Here is a 27,562-nt window from a genome sequence, read left to right on the forward strand (position 1 = left end):
GCCCGCTCCCCCCCGCCCGCTGAGGCGCTCCCGGGGGAAACCAGGCACCGGCGGGACCGCTGCGGTTCGGCTCTCCCGGCCAGCCGCAGTGCCGCCCGCCCGCCCGGCTGGATCAGCGCCGGGAGACCCCCCCCCTCCGCTGACACGCAGCCCTTTTAAGAGTCCGCGGCGCGGCTCGAGGAGGGCATCGATCGGGGCTATAAAGGGCGGAGGCGCGGCGGCCGCGGTGACGGGGGGGCGCGGCGGAGGCGGCGGCGGGTCCCGGGGCCGCCATGGACTTCAACGTGAAGAAGCTGGCGTCGGACGCGGGGGTCTTCTTCTCCCGCGCCATGCAGGTGAGCGGGCACGGCCGCAGCGCGTCGCCATGGCAACGGCGCCAGGGGCCCCGGCGCTCCGGGCCTGCCCCAGCCGCCCCCGGGAGAGGCGCTGGGGAGGTCTGAGCCGCAGCATCAGAAGCAGCCACCGTGAGCGTGGTCGTGGGGCTGCTGCTGTGGTGAAGGTGGATGAGAAGAGCCCCAGAGAGGCTTCTGACCTGCGGGGTGTGGAGGGGACGTGGCTCTCTTAACGGTTGTTGTGCTTATGGTAAAGCTTATCGTGTCAAGAGCCGTTGTTAGCTGCGCCCCGGCCCATGGGGGCTGCTCCCTTTTGTAAGCGCGTGTGGCAGAGGTGGCCTTCAGGGGGTCTGCCCCGCAGCCCCTCAGCAGGCAGCAGCGCCCAGGCCCTGCCCAGACACGGTGCTGTAAAGTGACAGGAAGGAGCTGCTGAGGCTGAGCAAGCGGTGTCAATGTGGCATCAGGCCTGTCCCTCACAAGCAAGGGGGATGCAGAGAGCCCCTGGAGCTGTGGAGTGAAGAAATAGGGCTATCCATGAGGAGCAAAGCAGGAAGTGATGAGATGTGGTGGTTGAGTCCGCTCCTTGGGCACAACGACTGGAAAACAGCTCCTGGCTGGGCAGGAGAGGAGAGAGACCAGAGCTGGTCGGGATCCTGCCTGCAAAGGGAACTCCGCCGGTGACTCTGGGACTGGGCTGTTCCTGCTTGTTGTAGAAGACAAGGCTCTTGTGTGGGGGTTGATAAACAGAGCAGCGTTGTCTTGTTCCAAACCTTCTGCGCGGCGGAATCATTCCGGCTCTTTTAGGAACCGATCTCCTGTAAACAGATATCACCTCCTGCGGCCGTGCCAGTGAGTCATATGTTATGGAAAAGAGAGATATTAACTACAGGTGCAAAAGAAGGAGCAGATGGAAAGCTTTAAGATGCTGTTCTCATGCAAATGACCCTGGTTGCAGGAGAAAGAAAGAAACGCTGGAAAGAAATCTCATGTTAAGCCTTATTGTAAATCTCTCATAAGTGGTTTTTAGCTTCAAGGCGTAGGAAGGAGACAGGCATGAGAACAGTGTCTGCACGCAGTGATTCCAGAGAGAGGAGGCGTTTATAAATAGTGGCTTCTGCCTGCGACACCTACTCCACATAATCTCGTATATGAATATTCATATGGCTCATTACAGTAGTAATTTCTTGGGACAAAATGGGCACTGGGACTTGTGGGCAGGATTCAGGGGTTTGAGTGAGGAGGGGAGACTGCAAGGAAATGGTTACTGAGGCTGAAAAACACCTTCTGAAATGCAGTTGCAGGGGGATTGGGCCTGTCTGGGCTGTTCCCGTGGAGTCCTGGTGTGAGTGAGCACTGCCCTGTCTCCACAAAGAGCCACAAGTGACAGCTGGGGTCTGTGGTTGGCAGTAAGGATTGGGTTTGTAGCACTCTTCAGCACAGCAGATCCTCCAGGAAGGGAATAAATCCTGCCTAGAATAAGCTCCCTTTTCTGTAGCATTGGCGATGCTTTCCTCAGCTCCAGGCATTTAACAAAGTGATGTTTTACTGGAACCGCAGCGACTGGGAGATAAATGGACTGGCCATTATGTGCTGTGCTGCTCAGACAGCATTAGCTCCTGCTGCCTGGCTGAGATGTCTGACCAACACACAAGAGCTGAACCTCGACTGAAGAAGGGCTTTAGCGTTGCTCAGCGAGGGGGAAGGGATGGTCAGCACTCCACTTCTGGGGTGGCTTCCCAAAGGCTGAGGGCAGGAGCAGTCCTGGTTTGAAACCTAACAAATACAACCTAACGTAGGTTCCAGATGAAGTATTTTGGGCTAGGCTTGACCTCTCTCATGCCAAAACAATAACACAGAAACCCACTGCTGCCTTTACATGGCTCTTCCTAGCTCAAGCAGCAGTTAGCAGGACACCTACCTGAGGAGAAGCTGGGCAGCTTCCTGGGTGGGAAATCCTGTCCTCATCTCCAGCAGGAGCACGGCAGATGTGGCTGTGGCAAAAGCTGTGTGGTATCTCTCCAAAGCTGTGTAAGCACTATCTTAGCAGGACTGTGTATACAGCTCTCTGACCAGACAGTGTTCTGTGGGTATCATGGCGCCTCTTACAATCTCCTTCAGAAAAGCAAAGCAGGGAGTAGAAGCTGGGGTGGGAAGGTGGTGGTCAGCTTTGCTACCCTGGGAGTAAGGAACAAACTTAACAAGCTTCTAGGCTTGGGCAGCTGCAAGGATAAAGAGCTTTTGTAGGGTTCAGCATGGCCCTTGAGGTTGTAACTGTACTGACACACCACCAGTCACAGCCAGCAAGATGCATCCTCAGATGGGATGCAGTACCTGCAGACAAACTTCAAACAGGTCATTCCTCTCATCTTCACTGAAGAGGAATAAGGCCTTTCTGTTTGACCAAGATGCACCTTCCAGTTATCAGTAAGTGGTCTGATCCCAAACCTCTGCAGGGGAAGCTGTGCCAACAGCTCCAGCTTCCCTACAGAATTGGCATCCCTCCTTCCAAAGGTAACACACTGGATGTCTCTGTTCTAGACAGGCTGCAAGCCAGGCTCTCTCCGGGATGTCTGGAAATAATTGTAGGTGTCTGTCTTTTGTCATTTCTGATATAAACTGGCTCTGGGAGAAATTGCCCAAGCGTGAGTACAGCTTTTGGGTGCTTATCCCACTGCTAATGTAATTACTACCAGCAGCTAGAGGTTGACTTATCCTATCTCAAAGCCCCTGCAGAGAGACTCCCACATCTCCCTGAACTCTGGTGATAAAACAGACTTTAATATCTATAATAGATAAAATAGACTCTGCTGACCTTACTGGGGTTGATACCTTAGTTGCTGGACACGTTAAGAGAGCAACAGGTGACTTAAATAGAGGGGTTTTAAGGCAAGAGGTACAAGACAGAGCGTGTTTCCGCTTGAAACACACCTATGAGCCTGTGAGGGTAGTTGTAATGGGTTTGGCTGAGATGGAGTTAACTTCTCCATAGCAGCTCTCATAGTACTGTGTGTTGGTAGCTAGAAGGGTGTTGATAACAGCAGTGTTTTGGCTACAGCTGAGGAGTGCTAGCACAGCATCAAGGCTGCCTCTCCAGCATTCCCCCTCACCAATAGCCTGGGGGTAGATAACATCCTGGGGAAGGGTATAGCCAGGACAGCAGACCCCAGCTAACCAAAGGGATATTCCATACCATATGGTGTCTGCTCAGCAATCAAAGCTAAGAGAAAGGAGGAGCATTGGTTATTTATGATGTTTGTCTTCTGGAGCAACTACCCTGTGTCCCAGGAAGTGGCCAGACACGGCCTGTTGGTGGGAAGTAGATGATCAAATCTCTTGTTTTCCTTTGCTTCTGCACATGACCTTTGCTTTTGCTTTATCAAATTCCCTTTTATCTTGATATATGAGGGGTTTTCCCATCTGCTTTTCTTCCCCCCTGCCCTGCTGAAGAGGTGAGTGACAGAGCAGCGTGGTGGGCACCTGGAATCCAGAGAAAGTAAACCCACCTCAGCAATATCTTTTTCCTTTCCTACATGTCTTGCTCATGAGTTAAAGCAAGCTGGCCTGTTTACAGCTTCCTTCTGTCCTCTAGCACAGTTTCACTTGGCTCACAGCCTAGCTCTCCTGACTCCTGGTGACAAAGAGTTGAAGCATGCCCTGTATCCTGTCCAGGGCTGCTGAAATTCAGGTAGTTTTTAGATGCTGACTGAGCGGCTGTGGCTTCTGTACAAGGTGGGAGGTAGATTTGCCTCAACTAATTCTGTCGTGCCTCTGATCACCCAAAGAACAGTTACCATAGCCTGGGCTTTTTGAACTGTTTGGGGGCTTCAGAAAATCCAGCAGCCCAAATCTACTGGCAAATGCAGGAAACTCTTCCTGGTTTAAGACTCCTGGTCCTGGGTTGATCTTTGTGGTTTAAGGTGCAAAGTCGTAAGTAATAACCACTTGGAACATTATTAAGGACCCTGCATTACAAAGGCCTGAACTCTGCCACCAGATCCTCTGCAAGGGAGCTCCAGCTACCCTGGAAGAGGTCACATACAGCCTGGGCCAGCTGGAGGGGACAGGGATGCAAAAATCACCCAAGCCTAGAAGAGGCACGAGTCAGTTTGTGCTGCATTGTGCAAAGCAGCTGTGGTGTTGGCATAGCTCCGTGGGAGCACTGGGGTTTTATTGCACTCATTTTTATGGGGGTTTTAGCAAAGAAAACAATTCATGTGCTATTCTACAGCCTAACCTTGATGGTTTTAAGTCATTACGGCTATAGGCAGAGCCTTTTTGATGCTGTAACTACAGAGGGACTCATCCTGCTCAGCTCTGCTTGCTGACCCTCCTGATGTGCTACTAGTGTCTCTACCAACTCTCTTAGGGAAAGGAGAGTTGTGAATGCAGGCAGCTGCCCTAACTGCAGCCCAGTACAGTCTTGTTTCTCTTGGGGCTGTCACCCAAGTGCTGCTTGCCCTCATGGGCCTTGATAATGCGTCCAGCATTCCTGCTGGCCAGCCAAGCCTCCCAGAGGAAACCCAACCTTTGGCTGAATTATTGATGCCCTGGAATGCAGCACTTCTCTTCCTGGAGAGGCAGAGTGGCACTTGACAAAAGGCTGCTCTGCATTATTAATCATGTCACCAGCTTCCCTGCAGAGCCGTGGGGCTGGTGCTCAGCTGGGTCAGCTGCAGGGACGCTTCCTGCAGGGCAGGATCACTGGAGCCTCTCGGCACTGGCATGTGATCCCAGGATGCAGATCCTGGAACTGGTTCAGGGCAGGGCTGGTGATCCATCAGGTTCTGGAAATGTAGTAGTTCTGCTACAGCAGGATGGAGGAGCTCAGTGTTCTCCCCAGACGTTGCAGTTGGATATGCTCTGCCTGCCTCTCTCCCAGGTGGATATGCACCAAGTCAACTGGATAAAACCAGATAACACCTCCATTTGTGGCAGTCTGGAGTATTCAGTGCTGCAAAAGACAGCGATGCCTTTGGGAAAACACTTTTAATTTGTCTTTCTACAGTCAGGAGGCTGAGTGTGTGTGAGATCAGTTCATCTGTTCTCCTGCACCTCTTGGCCTCACAGTGAAATCTTATGTCTGCTCAATGGGAAAGAAAAACAATGAAATCTCTGTGTTATGCAAACAAATTCCTGGGAATAAAAATCCTTCATGGGGGAGTGCTGCTGGAAGTGTCTGAGTAGCCAGACTTCATAAACTGCTGCTGTTCTACCCTGCTTTGCACCGAGAACACTGACTTGGGCAGCCAGTTAAGAGGGGATCAGCACTGAGACCTGTTGCTATCTGAAAGCTCAGATCCCCTCTTGCATCAGACAAGAACCAGCTCATAACAAGGTGGTGTGACTTACCTGTCATCTTGTTTGCTGGCTGTGTTTTCATGAGACCTTTCATCTGTTCTCACTGCACACTGCTCCTGCAAAAGGTGGTCCTGCTCTCCCCTGCACCTGATGCCGTATCCCCAGCAGTGCTGGGAAGTTGAGTGAGTTCTCTGGTCCACCTCAAAGTCACATTTGAGGCCGAGTTGAGCCGAATCAGTGGCTTCCTGTGCACAGACAAGAAGGCAGAAGTGTGATGCAGGGGAGGAATAGAGCACCCTCTGCAGCAGCCTGCAGTGAGAGGTACCAACTGCCCCAGGCTGTGCAGGACTACAGCACAGCTGATTCCTGGGCAGGGGAGAGACACCAAGGGAATTAAGTGTAAATGGAGCAACAGCCTCCCATGCCCTTGCACCCACTTCATGACATTCGTGCCCTGTTTTCCTCCAGCTGAGGGAAAGCCTGAATAAGAGATTGTTTTCTGGTCTGACCCTTTGGAGCCACAGGCTGTGGCTGAGACTCCTGCCCACTCTCCCCTTCTGGCATAGCCCCCAGGCTTGCAGTGATGGTGGTGCATGTCATCAGCACTGCAAGACAAACACATTTATTGCCTATCTTGAGATAAGAACTGAGTCTGAGTCCTGGCTGCTCCCTGGCCAAGTGCTGTGCAAGTTGTTCCACTGCACTGGGTGAAGGGGTAGGTTACACAAAAGAGCTGCAAAGGACATTGATGCTTGGAGATGCTGCTTGTGAATAGAGCAAAGGACCCCAGAGCTGGAGTGATTCAAGAGGCTGGCAGTAGCACTGGGGAATAGCACTGGGGATGCTGGAGGGCTTCAACAGTGATCTGACTGCAGCAATGCTGTAAGAAGCTGACTAAATTCAGCTGATAAGAAACTAGGTTTAGGCTTGACAGCTCCAGGGCAGATGCTGGTGCAGGATGATGCTGAACTGCAGGAAGAAGAGCTGGACTTGAAAGTGAGATGAGATCTGAAAGAGCTGTCTGGGAAAGGGGGGCAAGAGAGACTGTTATGCTTGCATCAAAGAGTTATAGCTCTTAAACAGATGACTGGAGAATTGATGCCAAATACCTGGGAAGCCCCAGTTTGCTGCATGGCAGTGACTCAGCCCAGCCTGGCAGAGTCGGAAAACAGCCCTGGCTTCCAACAGCGACAGAGGAAGAGAGCCCCAGCCGCTCACACGTGTCTGATAGTCCTCAAAGACAATCATAGACATTAGGTACAATGCAGCACAAACACCCTCTCACATTGAATCTGCTTTTAGCCATGTCCAGCAATAGCCAGGGGGGCAAGACTGAGCTGAAATTGAGGGCTAGTAACCAGGGGCTACTGATGCTGAGGAAGTGAGCAGTGAAGCAATGCCTGATCATGCATGGCTGCGACTCCTCCATCCCCACTGGGCTGCAGGAGGGAGTGTGACTGTCCTTGCACTTCAGTATGTGTCACCGCAGACATCTGGCAAAGCAGTTCACTGGCTCTAACTCGAATCTCACCCAAACAGGTCACTGTGTAAACATACCTGCAGGGCTTGTATATCTCTGACATCCAGGAACATTTGCACAGGGCTGGTAACAGGACTCCTAAGGGCTGTTTGCCTGCCTCCCGTGCTGGTTCTGGGCTTGCTCCTTATCTCACTTCGTTCCCAGCATTGTACTGGATGTGAACCGGGCTGTTGGGCAGCCAGAGCTTGGCAGAAAGCCGTTCAGGAAGGCAGCAGACACCAGACTGAAACCCGGTGAAGAGGGCATGTCCTCTGAGCTGTGGAATAAGGGAGGGGAGAGAAGGTACAAGTGGAAGCTCAGACAGGAGTTGTATTTCATCTGAGTTTCTCTTAGCACCCGAGTGTGGCAGATATTTTATAGTACCACATCCAGGTAACTCAACAGTGGTACCAGAAGCCAGCAACAAGGGCTAAAAGGACAACTGCAACCTCAGCTGTCCAAAGGGATCTTTTGGGATGATCCAACAAGATGCTGGTTCTGCCAAAATCAGGAACTTACGCTTAGAAACACCCTGAGGTTGGCAGCTTCACTGAGAGGAGCAAGTGGAAAGTGGGGCTGGGATGAGAGGGAACAGGCGCTTCCCTCAAACATCCCCCAGGGAAGCAATGGGGGGTGTCGAGGCCATCTAACGCTGCACCTCCAGAGTGACCAGCCTGCTTGTGTCAGATGTTACTGCCCAGGATGAGAACACTGAAGCCTTGCACAGCCTGCTTGTCCCTGCTGTTGAACTTAAACTCAAAGGAATCACAGAGGGAGGGAGGGAGAATCCCTTGCCAGTATGAGTCCAAGTGCTGAGAGAAGCCAGACACTGTTCTATTCCCCTTGGTACCCTGCTTCAGAGCATGTCCTAGAGGAAGTCACTTGCTAGAAGTATTATCTAAATCCTGAGTTTGAACCTCTTTAAAGGTCGGATGCTGAGGTGGCAGCTCACTGCCAGCAAGGCAGGAGGAGAGCTGGGATGCAGTGCTCAGACCCTCTCAGTGTGATGGCTGTTAGAAGGCACTCACAAGCCCTGTAACAAAATCAGGGTGTACATGCTTGTGCAATAAGATGAGAAGAAAGCTCGACTCCCAGGGTGGTAGTGGCATGCCCAATGCTGTTGGGTTTGCAGGACATAGAGCTGGTTAGGAGGTGAAGGGAGATGGCATCTTCCCTTACAGGAAGGATGTCTGTTCTCTTCTGCATGCAGTTCTTCTCATTTAAATGGATTCCTCACAACTAGAGTATTTTTGTGCCAGAGCTTATTAAAAGTTGCTGATTCTGGAACACCTCTCAAACCTGCGCTCTGTTTTTAGCTCAATCCTTGTTCCACTCTTGGGCAAAATTTGTTCTCTTCCCATGAAAGAGGCCTAGGAACAAAGAATGACACCTTGAAGGCCTTTTAGCTCTACTCTAAGATAAACGCATGAGACACAAGAAGCTTCAGTGTCTCTTAATAGTCCTGTAGCACACTGCTATTTTGCTTTAGTAGAACAGACCTTCTAACGACTGCCTCCCTCTTGCAGTTTACTGAAGAAAAGCTGGGTCAGGCTGAGAAGACTGAGCTGGATGCCCACTTTGAAAACCTTATGGCCAGGGCAGACTGCACAAAGAACTGGACAGAGAAGATCTTGCGTCAGACTGAAGTTCTGCTACAGCCAAACCTTAGTAAGTTTAGGTTCTTTTAATGCTTGAAGGACAACTACCACTTGCAGGTGTTAAAGACACGCCCTCTGGCAGAGAGCCCTGTTGCATTGAGTTTGGGTGGGTTGGAAGGGATACCTTCTCCTCGTGTTTGCTATCCAGTGCATTACTGAGGCTCGTATGGGGTGGGTTACCCTGAATGCCAGCTCCAGGGGTCCCTCCTGCATCCTCCATCCTGTAACCACCAGTGGTACCCTCATTCCAGGTGCCAGAGTAGAGGAATTCCTCTATGAGAAGCTTGACCGGAAGGTGCCTTCCCGGGTCACCAACGGGGAGCTGCTGGCACAGTACATGACAGAAGCAGCTAATGACTTTGGGCCAGGGACACCTTATGGTAAGTCAGCCCTGGGAATCCGTCCCTTCCTGAGGGAGCATCCCCTTCACTGTTCTGGGTTAAGACACCTGCAGCATGCCTCTTGAAGGGGGTGCAGTGGCCTGCTCCCCCTGTGGCAACCTGCCTGTTAGTGTCAAAGCTGAAGCAAGAGAAGGGTCTTCTCTAGCACAGAAGCAAACAGCCCATCTGGAGTAGGAAGTCAAAGCATGCTCCATGCTGTGTGGGGAAAGGGGTCTCCCCATTCTCAATACTCAAGCCTGGCAGAGCTAGCAAAGAAATAAAGACATACGGATCCAGGGTAGGTAATGGAACTGCTTACAGAACACAACAATTCTGTGCTATTTCTGTGGCTTTCTAAACCAGCCTGGACAGAGAATTGCAGTGAATGGCTTTAGCTTTGAGCAGTTTAAGCATATCTTAATGTAAGGTGGTATCCAGTTGCAGAGTTTCTGTAGGCTCTGAACAGGAGAACCAGCCTTTAACTGTGTCCTGCAAGCGGAGCTTGGAAATCTTTCTCCAGCAGAAGGAAAACAGGAAAATAGACTTGAAAAGGTTGGTGCTTGTTTACAAGGCTCAACAAGCCCCTTCCTGACCACACAGAGCATCTTTCTGCTCTTAAATCCTAACAGTTGCCCCTTTCTGGAGGCATTTGGTACTTCTTTGAGCAGCAGACATGCACAGAAGGTCTTAACTTCCATCTGTCCTTGCCTCTGCCATGAGCTTTGTTACTGCTCTCCAAATCAATAGCTGTTCAATAGCCAGTCCTGTTGCAGGCAGACCAGCTGCAACTGCACCTACGGCCAGCACTGCCTCATCAACTCATTCTTTCTGCTCTGGTGCTTTTTAATTTGCTGCTCTGTTCCTGGGCCTCTTTTATGAGGCAAACAGCATTCATTCTGTGCGTGCAGGTGGAGCAGTAAAAGGACATCAGTGGAGTAAGTGCCTCAGCAGATAGATAACATCAAAGCTGCCTTGCAAGCAGCTGGGAAGAGCCCTCAAGCTAAAAGCAGACTGTAGATAGGGCTGAAGCTGGTGCAGTACAGGCATGGTCACCTTGCCCAGGCAGGATACACAGTGCCTTTGACCCCCCACACTGGAACCTGGTGGCTTTGGATGAGTTGGCTGAAGTTAATGGATTCTCATGGAGTTGAGGTCTCCTGTTATTGCAGGGAAGACCTTGATAAAAGTTGGAGAGACTCAAAGGCGCCTAGGTGCAGCAGAACGGGACTTCATCCAGTCTGCATCCATCAACTTCCTGACCCCGCTGCGCAACTTCCTGGAAGGGGACTGGCGAACCATAACTGTAAGTGTGGCACCAGGGAAGGTTTCACCTCACTGGACATGAGAAGGGTGGGGGGAGAGGGAAACAGCGCTGGAAGAATTTTCTTTCCCTATAAGAAAGGACTTTCTACCTCTCCCCTGAAAGAATGCAAGGATGGGGGAATACCAGTGCTGGATCTCCTCAGGGTTCCCTCTGTGGCAGGGAAGGATTGCCAGTTGTGTGCATGAGGAAGGTAAATACTTTCCTGACTCCTGCACCTTAGTGGGCACCACCCACCCATAGGCTGCCCAATTCCCAGAAGGCAAGCCTGTATCCCTGGCAGCCAGGCTCAGAACCCCTGCTAATGAGATGAACATAGAAGATGCTTCTTTCTCTCTAGCATTTTTTAGAAGGAAACAGATCTGATTCCTAGATGTTACTTGTCCCCTTCCTTCCCCAAAACCTCCAAAGTCTGCTCTTACCCATTTTCTGTCCCTTCCAGAAAGAGAGGAGGACCCTGCAGAACTGCCGCCTGGACCTGGATGCCTGCAAGGCCAGGTTGAAGAAAGCCAAAGCTGCTGAGGCCAAAGCAGCGGTAACTGTCTCCCTCATTCCCCTCTCTGTCCTTCTGGCCCAGGCCTTGGCTCACATGGACAAAATTAGGCTGCTCCATTGTGTCCTGGCTCTGCAGGCATGGGGCGTGAGGAATTCCTTGTCTAGTGCACAAGGGAATTGCGAGCAGGAGTCACAGACCTGTCCATGAGATGTCCTCACTTGGGGGAGCTGCTGAAACAAATAGTTGTGAGCTTCCAGAGTCTTGAAAGTTCTACTTGACACAGGTTTCTGCCTCCTGACTGATAGTGGTTGCTGGATGATTTGTGCTAGTAACTAAGGGCTGCATCTTCTGAGGACTAAGTTTCCCTGGGGATCTTAAAGCAAGCCAAGAGAGTGCTGAGCTGGGAGGTGTGCAAGGGGCTCTGCAGCAGCCCCAGGCTTTCACACGAGTTAGGATTCTGCCAACTCAGTCTTCCCCAGGCAGGAGTGCTTCAGGAGCCTGTAAGGCATGGCCAGGGGTCAGACTGGCCACCAAGAGGTCCTTCCCTCAGCCTCTGCATTCAGTTCATTGTGCTGTTGAGTTCCACACTAGTCCCATCCTCTGTCTTTGAGGAGACCATGGCAAGTATACTACCAAAGGCCCCAGGTCAGAGCAGTGCTAAAAGGGCTGGTAAATCCGTCAGTGCCACTGTCCGCAGGCCTCAGCAGTGAGGACAAACACTTCAAAGTGCCTGTCTGAGGCTGGCACCACCGCAGGGTGTTCCTGGGCCTAAAGCATCTCCTAAGCTTGGCTCTCCCTGGGCAGGGGCCGCGTAGAGGAGGCAGAGAGGATGTAGCTGGGCACTGCTGGGTTCCCTGGAGGACCCTGTTGTAGCAGATTGCCATCCCGTAGTGCTCTGGCTGTTGGCACAAGGACATGCCAAGTTCTGCTTCTAGCCTGGGGCCAGGAGCTCAGCTACCAAACATGCAAGCAGAGCAGGCAGAAATCCTTGTCAGCCTTTGGGAGAGCAGCCTAGGAGCCCTGCCATGAACTTGTTTTGTAGCCATCTGCTCAGCTGGGCCTCTGGCCTTGCTGCTCCCTACATGACCAGTTCCCAGGTGTTTTCCCCTTTCTCCAGCTCTAACTGCATATGTGCCATATGGGGAAGCTGTGCTAAGCTCAGCAGCCTCCCTGAGCAGGTCTAACTGAGTGCTTAGGCCTGCGTGGGGAAAACCCCAAACAAAGCTTTGGGTGAATAAAAGCTATAGCTGCCCTTTGAAAAGAAGAAAAGCTTCCTCTCATCAGTCAGGTCACTCAGGTACATTGAAGGTAACTTCAGGGATCACAGATTCCCTTCTGAAGTGCCCCCAGTCTCAGTGGGAAGTGGTGGCCATTGCTGTATCTTAAGCTCAAATCAGAGCAGGAATTCAGATACCTGCTGTGCTTCCTCCATTTTCACCCTCTTTGCTTCCTACATGAAGTGATCCCAAGGCCTCTCACCTGCACCCAGACCCTTGGGGTGAAGAACTTCTCTGTCTGGAAAAGAAAAGCATGGTGTCCCACTGGACCTGCAGGGCTGGGTGCCCAAAGCAGGATCAGAGTCACTCCAGGCTTTCCAAGGTGTTTCAGCCACTCTACTTTGAAACAGCGATCACACAACAGAAGATAACCTCAGCCGCTGTTGTGGGCACCCATCTCCTACCCAACCTAGCTTAAATATGGGGTCCCTGGCTGCTTCACTTAACTGCTAGAGGACAAGGCACAGGTAGAAGCTCCCAGCACAGCAGTGGACAACTGCTGCCTCTGCTCCAGGCACATTAACTCATCACGCGGGCACAACAGTTCCCTGTGACACACCTGGAATGCCGTGCCCCACCTCTCCATCCAAGCTGGCCTCAAGTAGGGCACCTCTCCCAGCTCACCACTCTCTTGCTGCTCTTCCCCTCTGCAGTGCAAACTTGTGTTCCCCCAGCTTCTGTGTCGTGACTGACCCTCCACGTGTGCCACTGCCCAGGCCTGTGAGCTGCTGTGTGGGTGTCTGGGCTTGCGCATTTCCCTTGGACTTTGTGCTTTGTCCTTCCTGTTGATGCTGTTTTGTTCACTAACCTTTTTGTTTTGTTTCTTTGTGATTTGCTCAGTGTGAGGGAGATGTGAGTATTGACTGTGCTAACAGTGCTGTGATGGGTTGGTTTTCTTTGCCACCTCTCATTGTCTCTTTCCTATTTTAAATGAAAATTCCTATCTCCCTTGTCTCACTGGGACTGGCCCTGGAGCATGTACTGAGTGTGGTCAGGGCTGTGGCTGCCTGGGGAGGATGCTCCAGAAAGATGGGAGTATTCATCAGCTGCTTGCAGCCCCTCTGGAGCATGCACTGGTTCCATCACCACTGCTTGCAAGCAGTGCTCAAGAGAGGCAGAGGCTCCCATAAAGACCCACTCAGGCTCCTCTGGCTGCAAGCAGGAGGAGGCAGGGTTGGGTGGCAAGTCCCTTTCCTGAATGGGAGGCAGCCAGAGACAATGAGAGGCAGGTTGAACTGGTTGTGGTGCTGTCCTGTCCTCCTGGCTCTAGGGCTCTGCCCATTTTCCCCATTACAAGAGTGAAAGGGGGAGGGAGGTGGGTCCCTTTTGACCACTGCTTGCAAATACAATTTCTCCATGCACAGGCGTGCAAGAGCAGCTTGCCTCCTTCATCCCATGTGCTGTGACTAGTTGTGGGACTCCCTGGAGACCAGGGAATGGGAGGAGATGGCTCTTAACCTTAAAAGATAAAGCCTAAGAAGCCATTCCTGTGAAAGATCTCTTCTCCCCACAGCCTAGTTGCTGTGCTGGCCTCAAATCTCACTGGTACATTTTTCTCCCTGTATTCAGGTTTGACTTGTAATAGGAATCCTCCTTATTCCTTCCTCCAGCCATCCCCAAACCTTCTAGATGGTTTACAAAAGCTCTCTTCTTGTGGGGACTGCCCGAGTGCTCTGCCACACACTGCTCACTCATCCCAGCAAGCTGCTTGAGGCCCAGCAAACCGGGTCAGCGGGTATAAGTAGATGTGGGTGAGCTACAAAGAGATTAACCTGGGCGAGGAAACGCGGGGCCTGAGAGGATTAAAACATAGCTGAGTTACGGCTGGGTTGTGTGCCCGCCTCGCAGCACAACCACTGCAGGTAAAGGCTGCCCAAAGAAGATACCCTGGTCCACAGAACCAGTGCAATGGTCCTGACATAAGCTAGCTTGCTGGCTAATCTTTTTGGGTAATGCTACAGCCAAAGGCCATCCTAGGAGGAGGCCTAGCCTTAGCTTAGCTGAATAGAGACCATGTTATGTGCTAGTTAGTGAGCCCACACCTACGTGCAAGTGGACTGGATCCCTTACATTCCCAATGAGAAAAACTTCCAGAGTGCTTAAGTCTTCTTGCCCCAGGGCAGAGGTTTAGCTATGGAGAAGGTGGCTTGAAGGTTTTCTGACCTCTGAGATGAAAACTCTTACGCTACCTTTGGCAACAGCAAGGCTTTGGCCTAGATCTGCTTTGGCTAAGCCATGCCACTTACTGAAAACAGCAGAACTGCTAGGAGGAAACGCACCCAGAGGCTTGGGGAGAGTAAGAACAAGATGTTTGTTTAACAGGCACTGTGGAAAGGATGCTCTGGTGCTAGTAAATGTGCTCACCTTAAGGATAAGGCCCTGCACAGGGATGCTTCTAGGTCAGTGGGTGGGAAGCATGGGGAAGGAAGGTCCTGCCCACTGGACTGAGCCAGCATGACACGAGCAGCGTGCTGGCTGCGAGGGAAGGGGAAACGCGTCTGAGATTGTGCTGTCTCATGTCCACTCCAACCGGCTGCTGTGCAAGCAGGTAGCAGTAAGTGCAGGCAGAGTTTTAACAGTAGAAATACCTGCTGGTTGAGTGACCGCATGAGCCAGTTCACCTCCTCTTGCACAAGCCTGGCTTCCACACACCACTGCCCAGACTGCTGGGAGACCTCCCTCCTCCATCCATCAGAATTTCAGCTAAGCTCCCAGCACAGACAGGAGAAAGATGCTGGTCCCTTCTGTCTTCCATTGCCCAAGTGACTCCTGTGGCCTCCTGTGACTTGTACATGAAACTCTATTCCCCCACTAGGCTGTGCCTGACTTTCAGGAGACTAGACCTCGTAATTACGTTCTCTCCGCCAGCGCCTCAGCGGTAAGATTGCCTCCCCATAGATGTTGCCTCTCCAACCTCTTCCTGCCCCTCTCTCCACCTGACTTACAAATCAGACCCAGTGCTCTGCTGTTTTCAACATTTTTAATGTGACATGGGCTGCCCAGGCTTCCTCTGACTCCACCTGAAGGATGCACATCACCCCCGGAGGGGTGCATGGGCAAGGCCTGGCACTTTCGCTCCTTGGTTTGCTTTCCAGTTTCTCTGCCAATCCTTTCCTATGTTTCTAGTGGGGATATTCTGACTTTTTTTTATTGCTAGTAGAGAAATTGAAAGGAAAAAACTCAAAGGTGAGCCTTTCTGGGTGGCTCCAGCTGTACACAGGCAATGTACATGCTTGACATCCTGATCAGTACTCGGAGGCTTTGTATCTGGTCAAGAGAAGCAAAGGTGGAGGAATCTCTCTGCTACCCATCGTGTCAGAAACACAGTCTGACAGCTTGGACTTGCCTATTCTGCGTAGAGAGGTCATTTTTTTTTCCTTTCATCTTGGGGCCTGTCTGTGGGTGGCTGTTCTGCAGGCAGATGCTCTGGGGGTGGGGGGAACAGCCCATTGCATCCCTACTGTGTTGCACTGAGTGGTTGTGGTCAAGCAATTGACTTTCCGTGCTGTCTTCATGGCTCCCCATTGCACAATGTCACATTGCTCCTTAAAATGTTGAAAACTGGTCATCTTGCTTCCTAAATAGCATTCATAACAACACTGATGCCTGGTCATAGAGTAATCTGGGAGTGGAAGGGCTGGGAAGTGGGATCTATAGGGAAAAAAAGGATAGCCCAGCCTTCTACAAACAACATCATGGAAACAAGATGGGTTTGGTTAATGGGAAACTCTTCCCATTTGAAGAAAGAGGTAGGTCTGAGCCGGTAGCATCAGTGTTAGTTCCCAGGGGGATCTGACCTGACCTTCTTGGAGAGTGATGCTGGGATCAGAAATAGCTTTGCACTGTAGCTAGAAAACTATTTCCATAGTAACAGGCCCGGTGATGGGATTTCTTAGGAAGAAGCTGATACTGGTGATGCTGTAGTGATTGCTCAGCTTTTACCTACTACAGCAACTAGCAGTGAGCCTGTGGTGCTGGCTTCCCCCTTGGAAAGGTCTGTTCCAAGGACAGCACAATAATGGACTAAAACTGATCTCCAGGAGAACTGGAGGAGAGAAACTGGGCTTTCCTGCCTCTGAATAGCTCTGATTGGACCCGGGTATCCTGATCATTCCCAGAGGCTTTCTAAAGCAGACCTGAAGGCAGGCATTTGCATAATACGACTCAGCATCTTGCAGAGCGCCCAGATGCTCAGCTGAACATGTCTAGTCCTCACCACACTGCGAGCTGATCTGCTTTTGCTGTATTGCAAAGCTGTTCTGGGGAGCAGATGCCAAGTACAGTAACACAACAGGAAAAGTAGCTTTTGTGGGGGTTCTTAGCCCATACGCGTCTACCCTGCCACATCTGTGCCTAGTTCAGTGGTCCCTCTTCAGAGCTCTGCTAGAGAAGCTCTGACAGCAGCAATGATGATACAGGACAGCTAGAGCAGGGCTCCAGGAGACAGGCTTGCTCTAGGTGAGCAGCCAGGACTGACCTTCATCATGGTTGATAGTTGCAGAGCAAGGCCTCGCACCAGGAAATCTCTTGTGGTCCTTGTGGCTTCCGTACCATCTGTTTCAGAGGTTGCAGTTGGTGGTTAAATGCCACCTGAACTCCAGCCTGGAATAAGAGTTGGCATCTCTAGTTAGCAAACGTGCTGAGCCCAGGCTGCTCCCCAGCTCCATGCAGGCAGCACCGCTGTGCAAGCAGCTCTCTCATCCCAGCACTCACCCCAAGGGGTCAGGCACCGTGAAGGTAGGAGCTCTTCATACTGTTGCTCTGCTTCTCTTCCAGGCCAGAGTCCTTGTGCTGCTTTAGTCTCGGTGTGTATTGGCAGTGTAGAGCAGTGGTTGCTGCTCAGCTTGCTGTTGAGCTCTGCTCCTTTCTGGAGGAAGGGATGGCTTCCTATGCCCAGGTAACAGCTTTGTCTCAGAGGAGCAGATAGGTCAGCTCTCTCCTGGACCATATGCCCTCGACAGGGCTTTGACTGGGATTCTAAAGTGATGTTGGGTTTTGGAGAGCTGGATAACATGGTGCTTTTGCTTCTTCCCCTTCCATAACAGGAGGGATTAGATGGAATTAGATCCATCTACAGACAAGCACCTCCCTTGTTTGTATGTGTTGGAGGCTGAGGAGCCATTTCTCTCCTCTCTCCCACACCAACCTTTTGATTTTGTGTAAGGTTTACATGGGCAGCATGAGCCTCAATATCCCTTTCTCTCAGACCCTGCCACTTGCCATGTGCTGTGCTCCTCGGAATGATTCCAAGAACAACACATTGAGTACCTTAAAGAGGGTTCCTCTGGCTTGAGCTGGGGTGGAGGAAGAGGGGTGCAGATCACGGCCCTTTCTGCTCCCTGGGCTGCTTGGGCCACACAGTGCCTTAGTCCAGGGACAGAGCTGGGCAAAGCTGGCGCAGAGCAGCACAGGGGCAGGGCTGGAGATCACACAGCAAGACCGAGAGAAGAGAAATGAATCTAGCTACAAATTCAATGGCTACTGCAGGGGTTAAATGGGCCTGAAATGGCCTCAGTACCACCCTCAGCCTCCAAGTAGGCAGACCTGTGGCTGGAGTGAATGATTCCCATTGCCACTATAGTAAAACCTTGCTCCAAAAACACAAGGATGTGCTTGCAGAGGCCTTGTGCCAGAGCAGCACTTCAAGGTAGGACCTGCCTACAGGGATCTCCCCACCATCTGCCTTCCAGAGCCCTTAGTCTGAGAAGGGAAAGGGGTTTGTGTCCCCATGGCTGGGATTGCCCAGGCACTATTTAAACCAGCTCCCAATTTGCAGTAACAAAGCATCCTCCTAAAGCTCAGAGCAAACACCCAGCCTCAGAGCACCAAGTGCTCCACAGAGACACCCTGGGATCACAAGGGGACCAGCCAAAAGAATTCTGCTCTGGTGCGAGGAGATGCCACTCAGGGTACCTACCATGGAACAGGAGCTAACAGCAAGCTGAGGAGCATGGTGTAACACCTTCCTGCTTCACCAGTGCAGGCAGCTCCTGCAGCTCCTCCTTATACTGGCTGGTGAAGTCATCTCCTCACCTGGGGCTACCACAGCCCACCCGAGGCAGCTGATGGTGAGCAAACCTCTACAGGGTTCAGCTGGGAGACCTTGGGTTTGCACAGATCATGTCCCCCCTCTGCCACCGCAGCATCCAGTACAAGGCTCCCGTGTGCCTGCAGTGCATTTCAGCCATGCCGTGGTGAACAGCCCTGATGTGCAAAGGTGATGTTAGAGGGTGAAGCTGAGGTCCTCAGGGGCCATCTGCCCCGGCCCCACTGATGTGTTGCTGCTGTGCTCCCAGTTGATCCAGGGTGATTCGTGCTGCCAGAGCTGAGGGAGTAGTTGTCTGCTGAGGAAAGGCCAAGCCGAGGAGCTCTGGGAAGGATCAATGTGTTTTCCTGCCTCTTCCCTCCCTTTCCCATTGCTGCGCGTGACTTTTGTTGTCAATTGTTTCATGTCCTGGAGCCAGATCCCAGCAAGCAGCTGGCAGTGTTGTGCTGCCCCAGATGTGCCCCCATGGGTAAGGAGAGGAGGAGGGAGGAGCGTGATGTTGTGCCTGTCTCAAAGGCAGCATCCTGCTGCTTCTTCCTCCTTGCTATACCTAAACACACCTGTTGGTAGCACAGACTTGGCTGGATTATGATCCCATTAACCTCAGCTCTCTGGACCAGTGGGTGAGGAACACTGGCCTCTGCCTGCCTTGAGCTCATGGCATCTCCCAGGCCCTGTCTGTGGGCTCAAGCAGCTCACTTGCCTCTCACAATCCTAAAGGAAGGGCTGTCCTCAACACCAACCCCTGCAGGCTGCGGCAAAATTGCTCTTCAGAGGACTCTGCTGCTTGATCCTCCTGGAGCCCTCTGAGAGCAGCTGCTGTAACAGCCCTGGCAGGGAGCATCACGCGCTGGCTCTGGTGGTGTGGACTTGCTCCCCCATCGTAAAACTGAGCTCAGGGATGCAGGAGTGAGGGGAAGGGGCATCAATGTGGCAGCTGCTGCTGGGTGAAGGGCAAGCTTGTCCTGGAGTTGGCCTGTGTCCACGGAGCATCCTTCCCCATTGGTGTTAACGCTGAGTGCTTCCTGACGTCTCCAACACTGATCTCCTTTCCTGTTGCTCTGTGGCCCCTACAGCTTTGGAGCGACGAGGTGGAAAAAGTAAGTACCCAGCTGAACTCGTGCTCAAAGCTTCCGGGGGTGATGTTGGTGTTCAGGGGTGGGGGTGCTGTGGACTCCTTCCCTGCATGCAGGCAGGGGAGGATCAGGGGGATGTTCCTGTCATCAGCCCCATCCCGGTCCTGCAGCCGTATGGTTCGGAGCGGCAGTGACTTGGGAAGAGCCTGCCCTGTGGGCCGGTGGCTGTACCCAGTGCGAGAGGCAACCTGGGTGTGTGTCTGTGTGTGAGAAAAGGCAGCTCTGAGGACCCTGCGCCGGTGGCACAGAGCAGAGGTGATGCTGTGCTGTGCTGTGCCTCAGCTCTGCTCTGGTGGCAAAGGCCCTGCCTGCTCTACTTTTGCATGTGCCGTGCGTTAGCCTCTAGTAGCCCCTTGCCTGCTTGTTCTGGGGTCCGAGCAGGAGCTCTGGAGCAGAGCTGAAGCAGGGACAGAGGCTTCCCATGAGCAGCCCCAGCTGCCGAAGGGAGCGCTTCTGTCAGGAGGACGGGGAGGGTTGGAGCCTGCCGTGGGTTCTTTCTGCCTGGGCGAGCTGTGCTTACCCTTCTGAGCAGACCCATGGGGGCAGAGCCCCAGCTCTTGTGTTCTGGGCTCTGCACGGGCAGTCAGGCTTGTCCATGGAGGTGGATGGGGGGCTGCTACTGGAGACCGGGGTGAGCTCTGTGTGCAGCTCCAGCATGGTATGGAGCTTCCGGAGACACCTTCTGGGATGCCGTTGTCTTTCAGACCTCAAACACCCCCAGCTGATGTTAGCCTGAAGCCTGAGCTGTGAGGTGGTAGATGGCACGTTCCTGCATGCTGTGCATGACAGCAACCCCAGCTCATCTGTACGTTAAATCCCTCAGTCCCTCAAACAAACAGGCTGACTGCTGTCAGCACTAAGCATGAAGGCTCTGTTCCTCTGTCTGTCCTGGTTGGATAGACCCATGTCAGTAAGCTTCAATGTTCTCCATGTCTTGGAGAAGCACAAGGCTGTGACCTCCCAGGCCACAGACCACTGCTGGCTTTATAGGAAGAGCTGGCAGGGAGAGGATCACATCCAGGCAGTGCCAAGTGGAGCTGGGTCTGCCTGACACAAGTTTCAACTAGCTCTGCTGCCACTGAAGTCAGGAACCTCTTGGTGCTTAGGAAGGCATCGCACTGGTATTGCACTGGTATTGCACTGGCATTCCCCGGTACATTCCCCCTTCTCCTTTAAATAATCCCTTTCATACAGAGGATGCAAGAAAATAGATCAGTTGTAGCTTAAAATAGACAAATCTGATTAAAAAGCAGTGAAAGCATTTCTTTGTTCTCACTTAGCTGTACACTGGTAGCGCTGCTGACAGATGAGGGATGCAATGGGCAGCAGCTCCTCCAGCTTGCCCTGCTGAAAAGGCTGGGTCTGCCCCGGGGAGCCCAGCGATGGGGCCGCTGCTCTGAGAGCACCAGCCTGGCTGCGTCAGCCCTCTGGGGTGCATTCCAGACTAGCTGCTTCTTCCAGTAAGCTGTGGCTGAGTGACCATCACTTCTGTGCTTGGGTCACTGCGCAGATTGGGAGGGACCTGGCCTGTTCCGCTTGCTGTTAAGGAGCGATGCATGCTAGAGAGAACACTGCCTGCTTGTCACCCCTTGCCTTCTGGCAGCAGGAGGAGAGAGCAGGCACCAGAGCTCCTGATGGCTCCAGGACTTCTGGAGCTCTTCTCTTTGCAAGGCCTCACCTGGGTGTTCTGGCACTGCAGAACTGCCCTAGGGTAACTACGCTGTTTGGTGATGGGAGACAGAGGTTCTGTCTGGTACAGTCTCCAGGATCAATCTGCCTTTGAGCTCCCGATGTCTGCTGCACAGCTGCCTTCTGTTAGCCATTGTTCAGTGCCTCCTAGCTCAGAATAAGTAACCAGCTTCAAAGGAGAGCCTTGGGTAGTGGTTGGATTGGGAAGCTCACCTCCATTGCAGAGAGATCTAGTAACAGCAATCTGGTAAATGCTCCCTGGCCTCAGCCTCTGCTCTGTGGATACCAGCAAAAGCTGCACCTTCCTGTGCCTGTAGGCTTAGAAAGAGGGGGTTAAAAGCACAGGTGCCGGCATGGGACTGGCTTTCCACATACCTCAGCATTAACAAAGCCCCTCCATCTTCATGCTCTAGTCTTGTGGGAGTAGGAGCTTCCTGGATGCATCAGTCTTGAGCTGCACTGATCCAATGCAGGATCAAGCAGGAATCAAGTCAAAGCACAGGCAGAGGCCCCTGGGATCCTCACGCAGGTCCTGATGCTCAGTGCCAGAGGTGCAGGTGGGCCCTGCTGAGCCAGCAGCACACTTGTGTCAGCGCAAAGGGGGTTGGAGGAGGAGGAGGCTGCTCCCCTCTGGAAGAGGCAGAACAGGGCCCTTGCCTCGCGCTGTCCTGAGCACCCTGTCCTGTTTTGCAGGCAGAGCACGAGCTGAGGCTCACACAGACCGAGTTCGATCGTCAGGCAGAGGTGACTCGGCTGCTGCTGGAGGGGATCAGCAGCACACACGTGAGTAACTGGGGGTGATGGGGACTACAGGGACTCTCGGCTCCTTTCTAGGAGGATGCCAGGAGAATCATGGAGCCCTGCACAGGGAGCAGAGGTAGAAGAGGTCCTAAGTTTGGATGCTACCTCCTCATAAGAGCTGGAATGCTCGAACTAGAAACACAATGAAGCAGGCACAGGCAGTGCCTCTGTGGCATCTGCAGTTCTGCGGTCCTCAAAATGCTTCCAAGGCAGAAAAACCTTGTTATGTCCCTAGAGCTGTGAATTAGGCACAGGGACATGGCCGCAGTGCCAGGAGCAGCCTCCTCTCCGAGATCACCCCTGTGCCTATGCAACATTCCCAAGCTTAACAGATCACTGTATTCAAGCGAACCAAGTCACTCTTTTAAGCAGTGGCCTGCACGAGTCTGCTTCCCTTGGGGGCAGGCGGTAGCTGCAGGAAGAGAGTTCCTGTGCCTGGCAACCAGACTCAGCCCAAATTCCTTCTCCCTCCAGGTGAATCATCTTCGCTGTCTCCATGAGTTTGTGGAGTCTCAGACCAACTACTATGCTCAGTGCTACCAGTACATGCTGGACCTGCAGAAGCAACTGGGCAGGTGAGACACGAAATGGCTCTTACTTCTCTGAGGGTTACCCCCAGCTCTGGCCTCCTTCCCCATCTCACATCACAGAAGTTACAAACTCCCTCCAAGCTCTCCCAGAGCTTCTGAGCACACAGACTGGAGGCCAATCCCGGCAGTACCGCATCTAGAGCAGGCTTTGCCATTGGATTCATCTGGGATTGTACATTCATGTCTCCTGGTGGCCATGAGAGTTTGAACATCCTTCCTCTAAATTAGTTAGATCACATGGGAGCCGATTCCTGTTGCCAAGCAGCAAGCCCGAGCATGCCCAGCTGCAGCAGGAACAGGTCTGTGCTGCTGGCTGCACATCCCATGGGCTCAGCAGGGATGTTTTGTCTGTTACCTGCCTCATCAGCCTGACCCAGGAGGGGCTGTTGTTGCCTCTGTGTGATCACTCACTACTCCTGTTCCATTCTTTTCCATGCTGGCAGCTCCAAAGGAGAAATGTAAGTAAGATGTTGCACACAGCGACCTCTAAGAGCTCTCCACCTCAGCCTTCACCTTATTGCAAAGGCCAGAGCCACAATCCCTTAGTGCAGAGTGGGTAAATGAGATCAATGAGACTGAGCTCCATCGCTGACTCTCTCTAGAGAGCCCAGAAAGCCTGGAGCTTCCAGCTGTGGCAGCCGGTTTAACAGCAACAGTGACTGTCCCTTTCCTGAAGGACAAGCAGACTGAACAGGTAACACAGAGCATGTGAGAGCAGGGCAAGGACACAGCACCATGGACCCAGTAAAACAGCCACAGAGCCCAGACCCTGCTTTAGTGCCACGCTTTGGTCTCATACTCTGCAAGTTGGGTGCCAGGCCCTTAAGAGGACACTGGCATCAACATAAGCAAATACATTATCTGTTGCATGGCCTTAGCACCTGAGAAGTGCATTTCCCCACTCGAAGGGCAGCACGGATACGCTGCAGGTGTTGGGTGGAGCTCTTGAGCATCATCTCTGCACTGTAGCCACCGAAAGCAGCTCTTTCTTGGCTCCTCATCCTGGAGCCTCACTGAACTCTCCTCTTCTCCCGTGTAAGATTTTCAGGCACGTTCGTAGGCAACGCAGAATCCACCTCTCCTCCCGCAGCCGCTGCCTCTCCTCCGGCTGCTGCTGCTGCCACCCTCCCTGCTGTGCCTACCATCCCCGTTGTGCCCACCATTGTCGGGGTGCCCAGTGCCGTGGCAGAGGGGGTGCTGAACCCAAATGAAGTCAAGCCTCCGGCCAGCGGCACACGGAAAGCCAGGGTCCTCTATGACTATGAAGCAGCCGACAGCACCGAGCTGGCGCTCCTTGCAGATGAGGTTGGTAACTTCCCTTTGGGTTCAGTGTTGCTGTAACTGTTTAACAGCCCCTTTGTGTGCTCAGCACGGTCTTGGTTACTTTTCCTGCCCCTAAGCCCCATTTTATGGGACTATTCATATTCTTGGTAGTCTTGATCCACTGAGTTGCAGTGAGCTTGTGCTCATGGCTGGCTGCTATCGAAGAACATCACCTCAATAACTCCTTTATTGCTATTGGAGTCCAGCTGCAGCCACCTAACCAAATACCCCAATACTTGGTATCTATCTTTACTGTCACCCTCAAATACAGCTTCCTTACCTGAGAGCTGCCAATAGCTCCAGGGAAGGGGCACTGGTGCCTGCTGAATGAGCTTCAGGAGTTACTGTTCTTTCAGCATCCACCTGGCTGAACTCCTCAGCTCTCTCAGCAGAGTCAGGTCCTGTCTAACGCTGTCTTCTCTCCCCAGATGATCACTGTGTACAGCCTGCCAGGCATGGATCCGGACTGGCTCATAGGGGAAAGAGGGAACCAGAAAGGGAAAGTTCCTGTCACTTACTTGGAACTGTTAAGTTAAACGTTTCCAGGAAGAAGAATGTACAAGCAGAATGCACCCCTCATCTCCTGGCACTCCTAATGCGGACTTCTTCATCCGAGACCATTGCTCTCTTCAGGGTCGATGCTCCATTGCTAGCATGGGAATTGTGGGAAAGGAGTGGTAGAACTGTTACAGGAAGGTTTTGGGAAGGGGCTGGTGGCACCCAGGTCTGGATTCATTCACTACCAGTGCGGCTGCTTTGGGGTTAGTCTTGATGGTGCAAGATTCCTTGATCACTCGTTTCTTTTCCTGCCCTACCCCAGTGTCATTTATCATAGTGGCTTTCCCGGGGCGAGCAAGCTGTACCCCTCAGCTCATGGAGTTTAAGTTACACTTCCCTTGTGCCTGGTGTGGGTTTAGTGCCCGGTGTGGGTTTAGTGCCTGTCTGCCCCTCCTGTCCTCCCTCTTCAGCAGCAGAATTCCCCACGTCAAACCATCAAGCATTCCAGTGGGAAGTGTCCCACACCAACCCCCCAGTGGTCCTAGCTCTTAAGGCAAGGAAGCTGAATTTAAGAGCCCATTAAACCCATCCACCTTGCTCATGAGTGGGAGAACAGGATCACGAGGCTCTCCAAGAGCTGTGCTTACTGTCGTGGTGCCTGATGGCTTCCATCTAGAACCGGCCAGTGGAGCTGGGATTTTCTTTGTGAAGACCAACCTAATAACATAGGGCCTGTATGTCAGCCATCAAACCTCAGTGCAAGGGGCCGTGCATCTTGCTTGCATTTCCTCTGAGAAACTGCTCACGGATTGCAAAGCGTTTACAAGCCTTTTTACAAGCTTTGCTCCCTGTGGTGATTGTCCAGGCTTTTCTTTCAGTGCATCTGGTCCAGGCATGTTTTAGCCTGACTTTATTTCCCTCTGGATCACTGGTTTCGGTAACGCTTTCCCTTCCATCGCAGCAGTGAACAGACTTGGTGCATCCTAGGACAGAAAGGGACAGTCCCACTTGCTGTTATCTCCAACCATGAGCTACTCTTGGCCATACACACACTAACCAAGCCAGGCTGCCCATGGTGGTTTAGCTCCAAGGGAGTGCTCAGGTGTGTATGCCTTTTAATCCCATAATGAGCTTTTGTGCTAGAGCTCACCTGCAGGACTCCTGCTTCTGTGCGTCTGGTTTTCCACTCAAGCTGGATGGAAGAGAATCTCACCTGCACCAAGCTCTCTGTTCACAGCCCTCCCCTCGGTGTGACAGAACTCACTTTGCTTGTTTATTGACTTTTGCACTTCCCCAATGGTATCGTGACCACTCTGATGTAACAGGGCACTGAGCACCTCTTGGGGGGGGGGGCTCATGGGTTTCAGCACTTATTTGCCAATAAACAACCTGCCTGAGCTCCTGCCTCAGTGTCTGCTGCGGGGTCAGGCCTGGCGCTGCTCTCCAAGCAAGGGATGCAAGGTGGGAGCAGTGCCCTTCTGCTACCCCAGCCTTGGGAGCCGCTCATCCTTCCTGTCCCAGCTGGAACTCCCCACGCTCCTCAGCGTTGCCCATGTCTTGTAGTTCCCTTCCCAGATGACACAGCTCCGTTGTTCTGCACGCTCGGGAGCAACGGCTCCTCCTTAACCTGAAGCAAAACCAGAGCAGCGGCACGGCTTTATGTGCTGCGAGACTGGAAATGCTGTTCTAGATCGAACAGGCTTTGTTGGTGCTATGGAAACCAGCTCAAAAATCCTAAAGCCTTGTCCCTAGCACCCAGCTTGGAAAGAGCTCCTGGGAAAAGCAGCTGTTGAGGGGCTCTGCAGTGCAGCAGTGGTGTTCAGGCTTTCCAGGTAAGCTCAAATGGAAGGAAGTTTCATTTACATTTCATTTACATTCAGACTGTACAACTTTGTTAGTTTTACAATTGCCCTGATTCCAGCTGCCACAGTTCTGCCCTTTTAGAGCTCTGCCCCTGCCTGTTCCCTTCCAGCTTCCAGTGTCTGCACCATTCCCTTAGGCCAGTGACACCCCCCTTTCCCTGTTACTCATCTCCTTGGGCTGTTAAAGAGGAGGAACGGTTAAAACCAGCATCAGCTCAGTGATGCAGGAAATGGTGTCTCTTCCCTCAGAACAACCAGCAGGAATGCTGCTCCTGGCACCAGGACTCCCTTCCCTCTCCATTAGCAAAGAGCTCATCTGTTCCTGCTCCTAACTGGCTCTCTACAACAAGCTTACACTCTCGTGCTGCTCATTGCAGTTCAGGATGAGCTACCCTTGGCCAAAGGCTGTTCCATGCCCCTCTGTGGCTGCAGGGAAGTAAAGGTACAACTTGGGGCTGAACTGTTGCTGTCTGAAGTGAAGCTACAGCTCTAAAACACAGCTGTAACCAACAGCATCCACTGCTCTTTGTCATCTGGCACCAAGGACCTGCCTTAAACTCTCACTCTAGTGCCCTAAGCAACACTGAAGTTGCTTACGTGTCCTGGATTCCAGCTTTACTTCCACTCCCCATAGCCTGGCACCAGTTTGCTACCTCCTCTGCCCTGTTCTTCACCTTCAAACCTCCACACTCCCACTGGGAGCTCCCCTGTGGCAGAATGTGTTCTAGGTTACAGGTAACCCCACGTGAACACGGCAGGCTTAGCCCTGTAGCACTGCCTCCCTCACTGGCCCTGCAGGTGTTGGAAGATAATCAAACCCCTCTCCTACTCTAAGACCACTTTGCTCCAGCCACCTCATTCAAACCTCTTTAAAGCCTGCAGAGCAGGTGAAAGCAGATCAAACACATGTACCAGAACATTGCCATCACATGTGAGCTCACAGCAGATACCAAACTCAAAGCAAAATAAGCTCATTTGCTTCCTCTAGTCTCATAAACCCACAGAGATTAAAAGGTTCTGACTGGTGAAGCAATTGTCTCTTTAGGAGAGAGCTTGTAGGTTACCAGCTCACAGCTATGTGGAAATGGGATTTCTTACCTTAGAAAAGCCTGTCTAGATTTCAGGCTTTATTTTAAGCAATAATCACTGACCTCGTATTACTGCCTCCATCACACGTTGGGCCTTAGAACCTTGAAGAGTTTGTTGATCTATTGAGAGCTACAACAGAACGATTCAACTCCACTGTGGACAGTGTCTTCTAGCTTGAACTTGTACCTTCCCCTGCTGCTGCAACAGGTGCAGCAGCACCTTGGACCTGACCACGGAGTAATCTGTG

General features: G+C 52.4%; 1 protein-coding gene across 3 annotated transcripts; it reads left to right on the top strand.

The window, feature by feature from the left end:
- The first annotated feature begins 10 nt into the window (after positions 1-10).
- Positions 11-25,762, top strand: SH3GLB2 (SH3 domain containing GRB2 like, endophilin B2). Of its 3 annotated transcripts, XM_065695949.1 has the most exons (11): positions 12-335; positions 8,676-8,817; positions 9,059-9,187; positions 10,357-10,490; positions 10,951-11,043; positions 15,097-15,159; positions 19,404-19,427; positions 21,846-21,935; positions 22,428-22,528; positions 23,584-23,848; positions 24,295-25,762. In XM_065695949.1, exons 1-11 carry the CDS (start codon positions 273-275, stop codon positions 24,400-24,402), a joined length of 1,212 nt encoding a protein of 403 aa, XP_065552021.1. In that variant the 5' UTR covers positions 12-272; the 3' UTR covers positions 24,403-25,762. The 3 variants fall into 3 exon arrangements, with proteins under 3 accessions (XP_065552022.1, XP_065552021.1, XP_065552023.1); XM_065695950.1 differs by lacking the exon at positions 19,404-19,427 and having other exon boundaries at positions 11-335; XM_065695951.1 differs by lacking the exons at positions 15,097-15,159; positions 19,404-19,427.
- The last annotated feature ends 1,800 nt before the right edge of the window (positions 25,763-27,562 follow it).

Source organism: Lathamus discolor, chromosome 15 (genome assembly GCF_037157495.1).
Source record: "Lathamus discolor isolate bLatDis1 chromosome 15, bLatDis1.hap1, whole genome shotgun sequence".
In the NCBI taxonomy this organism is placed as follows: domain Eukaryota; kingdom Metazoa; phylum Chordata; class Aves; order Psittaciformes; family Psittacidae; genus Lathamus; species Lathamus discolor.